The sequence below is a fragment of the Gavia stellata genome, chromosome 5, assembly GCF_030936135.1.
Source record: "Gavia stellata isolate bGavSte3 chromosome 5, bGavSte3.hap2, whole genome shotgun sequence".
Classification (NCBI taxonomy): domain Eukaryota; kingdom Metazoa; phylum Chordata; class Aves; order Gaviiformes; family Gaviidae; genus Gavia; species Gavia stellata.
The window spans coordinates 40,199,081-40,210,003 of record NC_082598.1 but is presented as its reverse complement, the minus strand read 5'-3'; the positions used below and the strand labels follow the sequence as shown (position 1 = coordinate 40,210,003).

The following is a 10,923-nucleotide window of genomic DNA, read 5'->3' as shown; positions in this document are numbered from 1 at the left end:
TGAGAATGTAGCTTTCTTATACAATAGCCTTAAAGGAAACGACGTGTGCTAGAGTAGGACTGGTAATGACACTGAATTGCTCTTTGGAAATGGTTAGTCATGTTGACCGCTAACTCCAGGTTAATATTGGTACTTCCAGCTGTTCTTTTCCTACTTTGCTTTGTTTATTTCTGGATTGAAAATTGACTTCACAGTCTAGCTTTTGCCTTTATTATATTACAAATTTTGGGAAATAGCTCATTAATCCACTACAGAAAGGCAGATGTTGACTGGGTTCTAGATTTCTTAAGAAGCTGGGGGTTTTTTAGGTCTCCATAATCTCTGTTGAGGATTTGATAGTTACTGCAAGCATGCAGTCAGGAAGATTTGTATGATAATGTCTGCTAAACAGCACAGCTGATGAAGTGTGCTGCTGCAGTACTGAATTGTGGTGTGAGCAATACAGCTTTTATACCTCTTTTCACCTCTTGTTTTCATTGGTATAATGCACTGTGAAATCTGATGTGAAACTTGGGAGCATACCAAAAAAGGATAATTAGCTGCAGAAGGAATAAATATAGTCAGATATGCGAAACTCTCCCAAGGGAGAGAAAAGAAGCAGATGCGTTCTGATGAATTAGTGAAAATAAGGCTTTTTAAATTTTCAGCCAGTGCTGGTGGCTGTAGCTGAGCCCTTCAGGCTCTGCTGGCTGTGAACAATGGAGATGCAGATCTTTTTTTCTTTCTTTTTTCCTTTTTTAAAAAAAATGTTAAACATAAGATGTTTGGCACTTGCGGTAATCGTGGCCCCTCCTACTGTGCCAGTTGAAACCACTCCCTACATAACCAAAAACTATCACTTCCCATGATTCCAAAGGTATTTTACATTTCAATTCAAGCTTTTGTGCACTGAACCACATTTCTTACAGACAGTACATTTGAAAAGAGGGAAAATAATTTTTTAGGAGACAAATGAGAATTACTCAAAGAGCACCTCATTTTCAGAGCTCAGAAGCACTGTAAAATCAAGCTTGAAGCACTAACCTGCTTTAAATTAAAATGCTGGATTATGTAATCTAGTAATTGTTTTAGTGTTGATTTCTGTTTTTCAGTTCAGCATCCAATACATATAGCATTTAAATTGCTGCTAAAAGTATTTCAGATTATATATTTATGAATGTGAAGCTTATTAGTGTAGAATCATATCACAGAGTTCAGATCTGATCTTTGGGTAGCTTGTTGTAGTTTTGAGTAAATTTTAGCACAGGACTCATTGTACTTACATGTGTTCAGGTTCTGTATTTTTCATTTCAACTGTGCCTTCTGTCATGGCTTGGATGACTTATATTTCCCACTGGTTTGATGAAGATGATTGGTATGAAGGACAACAACGAGTAAGAATTGTTTAAATTAATATTTTCTATTTTACTTCCTTTATATTTTTCTTCTTTAAGCTGCTGTTTATTATATTACTATTACCAAAAGTAATATTCCCATAGTGGTACTAAGAAGGGATTTTTAGTAGTTTTAATGAGATCTTGAATCATAGATAAGCACATCTAAAATGAGTTTTTTGCAAATTAATGTTGCTGGCTGGATAAAAGGTATTGGAAGTTTGGTGGCCACCTACTTGCATTTTTTTGGGTTGCATAATTGAATGTATAGCAATTATTTAACATGTAATGAGATACAATAAAATTAAATGCTTGATTTTTATTACGAGGAATTAATATACTGTGCATGGAGTAAAATAAAATAACTATAAGCAGAAATTGAGTAAAATAAAAATATTTGGATGATATTAAATTCACCTAGGGTCATTTCCAGTTTGTACCTTGGATACCTGTGTATTTTTATTAACATTTTTCCAAGGAGGAGGAGTCGTTGCTATAGCAACATTTGCAGGATATCTTGGAATTTTTTTTAATGTTTATTAACTGCATGCCTTGAGCAAGCTTGATCTACTGCTGCTTTCATGGATTTATGGTGGAAAGTGAATATAAGTCACATTTCTTTCACTGTATCAAGCTCCTTTATGTAACCATGTATTTCTATAATTTCTATTTCTCGTTTTGGTAGTATATTCTCAGCTATTGAATCAGGCTGTGATTTCAAATCCAAACTTTCTCCAAACTTCAGCCAGAGGTCCACAACATTTTTAGGACTTCTTCCTTGTGAAGCCAGAGGTACTGTGGTTAAATCAGTTCTAGTAGTGATTTGGCTCTGGGTTTATTGTGGAGGTTTAAAATGTCTGTGCCCACTAGTAGAACACTTGTTCATTTAAAATGGTCTTTAAAATAATAGTGTTCTTTTCCTAGTTGGCATCTGGATAACTAAATATACTCATTTTGAACAATTGCTAGGTTATCATAATTTAGGAAATGTCATCTTCAAATGCTGGTTGCAAGAGTCTAGCCAAGGCTTCTGGTGTTTTTGAAGAATCTTGCTGAAATTCAAAGCCTTGTCCAAGGTGCACTCTTCTTGCCTCTGGTTAATCTTCTGTTTCTACAGGAGCTGCAGACAGTCTGTGTGCCATGAATTGTATACAAAATTAGAAAAAAATTGAAAATTAGAAAATTTTTGCGGAGAAGCATGCAAACTCTCTGCCTATACTGCTCAGTGGTAAACTAGCAACCAACCTGACACTAACAAGCAGTAGACTACCTAAGCTAATTCCTGCTGGGAAGTATGAAGGGCTTAGCTTTTGTTTAGAGCAGTACATGCATAAACCTACGGAATTATTCTACATTATTCTACATTGTGACTGTCATGATTGATGTAGTCAGTCTTCGCTCATCTTTAACCCAGAAGCAGTTGCTTAAAGTAGTGCGTGTATAGTCTCAGTAAGACTATTTAGATACCTACATTAGTAATTGCAGTTTGATTGTCCACATCAAAAACTTCTTCAGCATTTTGTGGTTCTTCATGCAAAGTAGGAAGAATTTTTGTTTAAAGGGAGTGGCTCAAATGATGCTGAGATATCTGATTCTTAAGAAATTATAACTGAAATATGACACTGTCATCTATTTCTTTGTTTCTAACCTTTTTTTCCTGTGAATCTATTAAAATCCATGACAGCTGATCTTTGACAATATACATACTGTCCAAGTTTTCACAGTATAAGATTTCTTCTCATCTTCTGATGTGCTTACTTTTACTTTTGAGATTCCCCAGATTCATAAAGTAATAGATATAAATGCATTTTAATTAATGGATAGATAGCATAGAATAGAATTTAGAAAATGTATTAACTTCTTAAATGCTCCTTCCAGAAACATTATTGTTTTTGGAAATTTCATTGCTGTGTTTAGTCTTAGTAAATTTAATTTGTCTATTGGCTTTTAAGTTGCATAGGTACCAGAATATTTCCAATTATACTTTATTTCATGGATCTGGACATAATAATCAGAATTTAATTTCTTAACATGGCTATAATGTGCTTCGTGTTTTCCAGCCCCTTTGGAAGAGGGCTAATACTAATTAAGGTTATGTTCTTACATGAGACTCTGTGCTATTGAGGCAGGCACACTCGGGGAAGAAGTTGGTTTCTGCTGTGTCTTGCAGACATGCAGAGATTTCTTGGTAGGTTTGAAGACCTTCATGATTTTAACAAGATAAATTCTTCATCCATTATTTGATGTTTCAGACTGGTCCCATTGGATAGGGTAATGAATTTGAAACTCTGTGGTTCACGGGTCACATTTTCATTTCCAAAGGATTTTCCCACAAAGATGGGTGAATATGTCCAATGTCTTTAAGGAGACATCACTTTTATATCACTAAAGAAGATCTTTAATTATTATATTATCATGTTGACAAAAATACTGGTACCTGGGGACAATATGAGATTTAACAGTTTTATATGTCAAACATACAGGAGAGGAGTGACAGCAAGCTTTCCACATAAGAAAACATACAAACTTAATTGGAAGACAGTGACAATAGAATGAACAGAAGCAGAGGACACTAACACTTTACTACACGTAGCTGTTCAGAAACTAGTGGTTTATATATACAAAAGCGTTATTGATTAATATAAGGATACTGTATATTCACTTCTGTGTGCATGCCATATTGCATATGCACTCATTTGGACAGGTCATATATCATATAGACCACAATCGCTAACAATATAATCATATGTTATTGGTTTTGCTTGATGGTTATAAACACGCAAGCACATCCCTTGATAATTAAAGGGTGCTAAGTGATGGATTTAAAGAGCTATTAGTATTCTATCAATATTGTTGTAGTACAATCAGGAAATACAACGAGCGATGAAATACACTGAGCAGCTGAAGTAGAGAAAAAGGAGTTAGGTTAAAATTAAAATGGTGCCTGTTAAAGAGCTGCAGTTGCCAGGCTACTGACACTGCCGCTTTGTGTGTGTGGTGTGACACAATGCTCAGTCTTTTCTCCCACATCCTTTAGTAACTGCATTATTCTATGAACATCAAGGTTTAGTTCCTTCATCTGTCAAGTAAAGTGATTTCATTCTACAACCAGAGCAAGATTTTGCATTTTTGGGAGCAGCAAGGTATTGGAATGAACGTGGAAATTCTTAAGTGGTTTACAAAAAATGATACCTTTGCTCAGGTAGGGATTATCTTTGAGTTATTGATATATAGCCATGTCTATGTATCTAGTCCATTCAGTTGTTATTTAAAAATAATATTAACTCTATGGTATACAGAATTTCAGTTTATTTTTTTTTTCTATATTTAGCAACAAGAAATTAATTAGAATGTTGCTGTTCATTCCAATTGAGAAGAAAGGTTTTTGTTGTCCTCCCTCTTCCCTTCATCTCCTTGGAAACTGTGGGCATCCTTTGATAGCTTTCCCAGTATGGTATATGTTTTTTACATGCACAATTTTTTTCAGTGGATACTTAAGAGTCCAATATAATTACTTGTGCATCCCTTATTTTGAAATAAAATGCTTTTTTAACAAAGTATGAAAAATCTCCATTGTATAAAAATGCAACACGTGTGAAATCATACTTATATATCTTTATTCCGTTATACTGCAGTTCTAGTTTTCTGTCATTTTACTCAGGCAGTTCTAATGAATGCTGCTTTCTCCCTTGTAGTGTAAGTATGTTCAACAGAGATCTATAATGTCTGAAAAGATCTGCAGGAAACTGCTTTGATGCATGATACTTACAAGAGAATAACAGTCAGTATGCCACACAATTGTAATTTCTTATTCTAGATACTGTTGTACTGAATTTCAAGGCAAATGCTTCTTAATTACAATATTTTTTGTAAAACAGTATATAACTCATTACAAGGAGCAGGAAATATTAATAAGTTTAAAACAGCAAATATTAGTAAATAAGGTGCAAATTCCTTTCTATAATACACCTCAGCATATTTTACATATGTAATTTTTTTACATATACTTAAATGGGAAAAATCTATATGAAGAATCAAAGTTTAATAATCCTTCTTAAGCTTGAATTATTAACTCAGTGGAATAATGACATATCATAAAGTAGCTTTTTTCATCAAAATGTTGATCTTATTTAGGAGACATTTTTCAATAGAATATCAGACTTCAAGAAAAATAGCACATTATTTAAAAAATGGTTGTTTAATTTAAACTTGTGAATGAGGCTTCTATTGGTGAATTTCTTCAAAAAACATATTAAAGTTACCTTTTTGTCTTTAATGTAAATGTAGAAGAAAGAGAAGACAGATGTGTTCTATTTCCAATACAGTACTTAATGACATATGCAGTAATGCTTACAGACATACATTTAGAGCTAGGCTGAAATAATTTTATAACCATTTGATGACAATGATTTTTGGTCATGATTAATCTAGCCTGAATTCTAATCAAGTGACGTATGCATTTGGAAACCATTAAAATACACTAAAGTATTCAGGTGTCCTGATGACATGAAAAAAATACATAAAAGCCTCTTCATTGTTAAATCAGTTGCATGGAAACCATGGAAATAGTAGCACTAGTAGTGGAACTATCTCCAAATCCAAAGTGCTAGTCTGTTTTGTGTGATCATGGTAATTGTAAATCCAGTGTAGAGGACCTTTTTCTTTTTGTTCTGGATTTCAGCACTTAGCCTTGGAGTCCTCCTTATTCTCAGCCACTTAAAATAGTATTTTCCTACAGACTAGATTTCATGTAGTCAGGAATAACTTCCCTCTCTCATATTAAGGCAAAAAGGAAGATCTACTGAATATATTAACAGGATTTTTTTTTAATACAGATTACTGCAGAATCCTACAAGACAAATCTGTTGTTACTCTGAAAGAAACATTTGTAGAATTCTGTTTTACCATCTGTAAGAGATCTTAACTTTACAATCAATTTTACCTGTAATCAAACCGCAAATTAAACAAGATTTAAGATAATATTTTCTTACAGATTAAACTTCATCAAATCAAGAACCTCTTAGCTCCCATATGAGAATGTAAAAAAGAGGATCTGTACAAAATGAAACAAATCTGTTTTACTATGAAATAAATACTTGTGCACTCTTAGTGTCTAAAGTGTTGTTAACTTTTAATCAATCTTACATGCAGTAAACCTACCAAATGGATGAAGGGATAGAGTGTGCCCTCAGCAAGTTTGCTCGTGACACTAAACTGGGAGGAGTGGCGGACACATTGGCAGGCTGTGCTGCCATTCAGCATGACCTGGACAGGCTGGAGAGCTGGGCAGAGAGGAACCTTACGAAATTCAACAAAGGCAAGTGTAGGGTACTGCACCTGGAGCAGAATAACCCCATGCATCAGTAGAGGTTAGGGGCTGACCTGCTGTAGAGCCACTCTGTGGAAACGGACCTGGGAGTCCTGGTGGACAACAGGATGACCATGAGCCAGCAATGTGCCCTTGTGGCCGAGAAGGCCAGTGGCATCCTGGGGTGCATCAAGAAGAGTGTGTTTGTTGACATATCTAGTGTTTTAACCATCCTTTTGCCTATAATCAAAAGCAGAAACCAAGAGTTCCGTTTCCAGGTGTTATTCTGCATTTTAGTAAATTGCTATGTAGTCAACTGGATGACTTCCATTTCGGAAAAAGTGGTTGTTAATGGTGCCAGTTATTTTTTCATTGTGACTGGAGAAAGTCTGTGTTGCAGTTCTGAATGCCCCAAATCCAAATATTTCTCAATACATGTGATTGATACTTTAATTGCACAGAAGGGACCTCTGGAATTAGTAATTTTACTAAACAGTAAAAGAACACTAAACGACAAAATCAGAACTTTTGAGTCTATTTTTTGTCACTTTGTGGTGGTGGTGATGATGATTCTTTAGATAGTAAGATAAATTTCTTTCTGTGGGACTCATGTCACTTATAGCATCAGATGGATTGCAAATGAACTGCAAGGTGATACAATTTATAGAACTGTTCTCTCTAGAATCTGTAATTTATTTGCTGCAGAAGTCAGAAGAATTGTTGGCAGAGGCAGAAAGAAAGTCTAATAGCTAAAGCAGTAGTCTTCAGCAGAGCTGTATCTTGTAACATTTTTTTGGATTTTTCTGTCCTGTTGTTGTACAGTCTCCTTTCCCAAAATTTTCAGAGGTTAAACATACGTGTTCAATTTTCTTTAGGTGTTTAGAACTCAGTGAGAACCTTTAAGCACTATAACTACAGTTAGTGATATCTTTGAGATAGTCAGTCCCAAACATTCAATCTGTTTCTGATCTTCTGCTAAAGAAACACCAAAAATAAGTCTGTCTTAAATTTTTTCTTTCACACTTTCCAAAGTGAAAGAGAGAGACTTACAATCTCATGGAGGTTGCTGCTTATATTTATTTATTAATATTTATCTGCCAAGTAGATACCCCAAGCAGACAGAAAAAATGGAAGATAAAATTGATCATTCAACTTCATTTTCATCCCTTCTATGTATGTAGTAAAATTAAGTTTTGTTAATATTTATATAATAAGCTTTTTGTCAATATTGACCGATAGATTCCCTTCGGCACTATAGGTCGCTATTACCATACTTGTACAAAGTTTTTTCTAAATGCGCCTTAATACTAATGTCATTCAGAAAAATATTTCCCCCTCCATACAGTTGATATCAAGTAGGTGGAAAGTGGTCTGCAGACAACATATATCCCCTAAAACTGTTACACAGCAATGCATTGTATAACCAACCCTTGCATTTAATCAACAGTTGCTCCCTCAAAATACTTGATTGCATTTGAAGTCTCCTTTTTTCTTTTTAATTCCCTTTCCTTTGTGGGCCTTGAAAATGTGCCTAACACTTGAACATAACTCTCCTTGTCTTTAAAGGTTATAGTCTCAGCTCTTTGACCTAAATATTCCATACTCCATGTAATGTTTTTCCACATAATGTCCCTCAATCCATTAATCGATCCAAAGTATAAACGTGTCTTTAAATTTGTCATTCTATAATGTAGTTGGAGGAGTAAATTTTTATGTCTGGACCTTACTTTAGCCCATGCTGAAGCACTCAGTGGTATGGTGAAACTCAGTGGAATTGTCCTTCACCAATCTGCACAAGAAGATTCTTTTCTGCAGGAGCCCTCACTGACACAAGCACAATTGTTTTCCTGTATTGGGATTCTGCTGCTAGCCCGGCTGAAGTCATACGTGTGAAGATGTTTCAGCTATGGGTTATCTAAATAGCCTGTGTATGGGTAGTACTTTCTGTTGTGCTCAGCCTTGTCCGGATTGATTTAACTTCTATGCATAATTGGTGCATCCTTTTTGCAGCTATTCGGACCTTGTTCTGCCATTGGGATCACCACACTGTTGCAGGCTGTGGTCCACCTAGTCATCCTTGTCAACTTCCGTTGCAGTTGTTTGGCCACTGGAGCCTTCTATAGTGGTGGTAAAGCCACAATTATTTCTGCAGGTTCATGGAGCAGGCATTTAATCAGTTGACAATTGGCTTGAACCTGGGACATTTGTATCATGTGAAGACTGGTTTCTAAGTGAATTCAGAGATTCTGTAAAAACTGATGGCCTTCCCTACTTGTCTGCTGTAAATAAATGCAACTAGGCTCATTTTGAATGTTTTCTTAAATCACAGAATGGTTGAGGTTGGAGGGTACCTCTGGAGGTCACCTTGTACAACCCACTCGGGAGTTAAGTTTTAACAATATCCTTGCAAATGTGTGCATTCTTGGTCGCTGTCGAGTGTGTAAATGGGTCATAGAAAAAAGGCCAGGTTCATGTGCTCTAAGTAACATTTTGACATTATCGTGAATCAGATATGGGCTAGGTGGATAATTGGTCTGGCCCAGCAAAGCATTTCTTGTGTCTTTATGTTAAAGTTGGTTGTTGCCTCATTCTGAGCAGAGCTGGTAGTGTGAGACTTGCTTTGTACAGTGAAGGCATAGTTTGCTATACAGTAATGCAGTAATGTTACACTAAGCTTTGCTTTTTATTTTCCACAGTTTACTTGAACTTTTTTGTTAAACAGTAATTATCAAGAAAATTTAGAAAGCTTCTCCAAAAAGGATGATGATAATAAGTAATGCATAGTTGTTCTGTGCAAGTGGTTTGAAGACCTTTTTAGACACGTTGCTTAACGTTCGTAAAACAAAAGTATTAGCATATGGTTTGTTTTGTCCAGCTGTCTTTATGGGGAATGAAGGGAAGAAAAGAGCAGAGAGGGCATTACACTGTAATATATAAAGTGTTGAACCAAACTGCAGAAGAAAATGAAAGTGATGAAGAACAGCTTCAGCTAGTACAAATCAAGAACTATTCAAGTTTTCATGTGCTATTCCCCCCCCCTTTTTTTCTCCCAAATGGATTCCTGTGAATGGTATTAAAATCCCTTTCTTGTGTAGCACTGAAGCCTGTGAATATCTGCTTGGCTTTATTTTGGATACATTCATTTGTACGTCATAAACACAAGATGTTGCTGTTAAAACATAAAGAGTAGCTATATTTTTAAGGTACATGTACATTATTTATGGGAACAAAAATGTATTACTCTGTTTTTTAACATTCTGTCATCTTGTTGTAGTCTAATGAATTTCTGTCTTAAAGGCAAAAATGTCACAGGTTAAACAAGTGGCCCTTTTAGCTGCTGGATGTCAGCCATGGAACAAGGACGTATGTGCTGCTAGTGGGGACAGATTTGCCTACTGTGCTACCCTTGCTATTTATATTTATCAGGTAAGATTATTTTTATTTAACAAACTAGTTATATCTTTACATTGTTGTCTATCTCACTTTAAACCCTTTCAATAAATGTTTCTACAAGGCTTTTGGAAGTATGATTGCTGCTGAAAAGATGTCTATGTAAAGCTCAGTCTTCCATTCAAGATACCCCTTCCAAAATATTTTTTCTTCTTGTTACAGCTAGTGCAAAAGATTGATATAAACTTTATATTTGAAGTTGTATGTGTCAAGAATTATTCTTAAAAGACAGGCTCTCAATCCAGCAAACGCTTGAGATGAATGAAGTGCAATGATGGAAGAGCAGATTCTGAGAGAGAAATGAAGCAATTCCATGGTTTCATTTGAAGCTGTAGTGTAACAGTAGTTTTTTGAACTTTGCAAAGTTGTGGATTCAGTGGTCCACCTTTCTTTGGTTTGGAACAAGTTACTGCTTTCTTCATTTCTGAACTGCTCAGCACCATGGTCTTAAGTTCACAGTTGCTAGACATCAACACGTAACAAAAAAATAGAAATGCTGTGACATGTGGAATTTTCAGACTGAGAAATATGTCCGGAAATAAAGGATATGCTTATTTTAACTTCATGAGTTATACCGCTAGTGGGATTAAAATAAACAAAATTTACTGAGTCAGGTTTGGGTGTTTTGATTTTTTTTTAATTATCCTAAGTGATTTAAGAATTGAGAATGATTTCAAACTCATTTTCATGTTCTATCTCATTTAACACCTTGCAGATTACTAAATTATTTATAGGTATGGTAACAATAAAGCATTTTAGGATTGTGTTTGAGTGCAGTTATTAATGCAATAT

The 10,923-nt window shown here is 35.1% G+C and overlaps 1 protein-coding gene across 3 annotated transcripts in view; it reads left to right on the top strand.

Annotated features, from left to right (window-relative positions):
* Positions 1-1,262: 1,262 nt before the first annotated feature.
* WDR17 (WD repeat domain 17) overlaps positions 1,263-10,923 on the top strand; it is a 47,009-nt gene continuing 37,348 nt past the window's right edge. For 2 of the 3 annotated variants that reach the window (XM_059817727.1, XM_059817726.1), the window contains exon 1: positions 9,985-10,107. In XM_059817727.1, coding sequence (XP_059673710.1) covers positions 9,985-10,107 — 123 coding nt within the window. Of the gene's footprint in view, positions 1,374-9,978; positions 10,108-10,923 lie in introns of those variants that run through there. The other variant, XM_059817725.1, reaches the window with a different exon arrangement.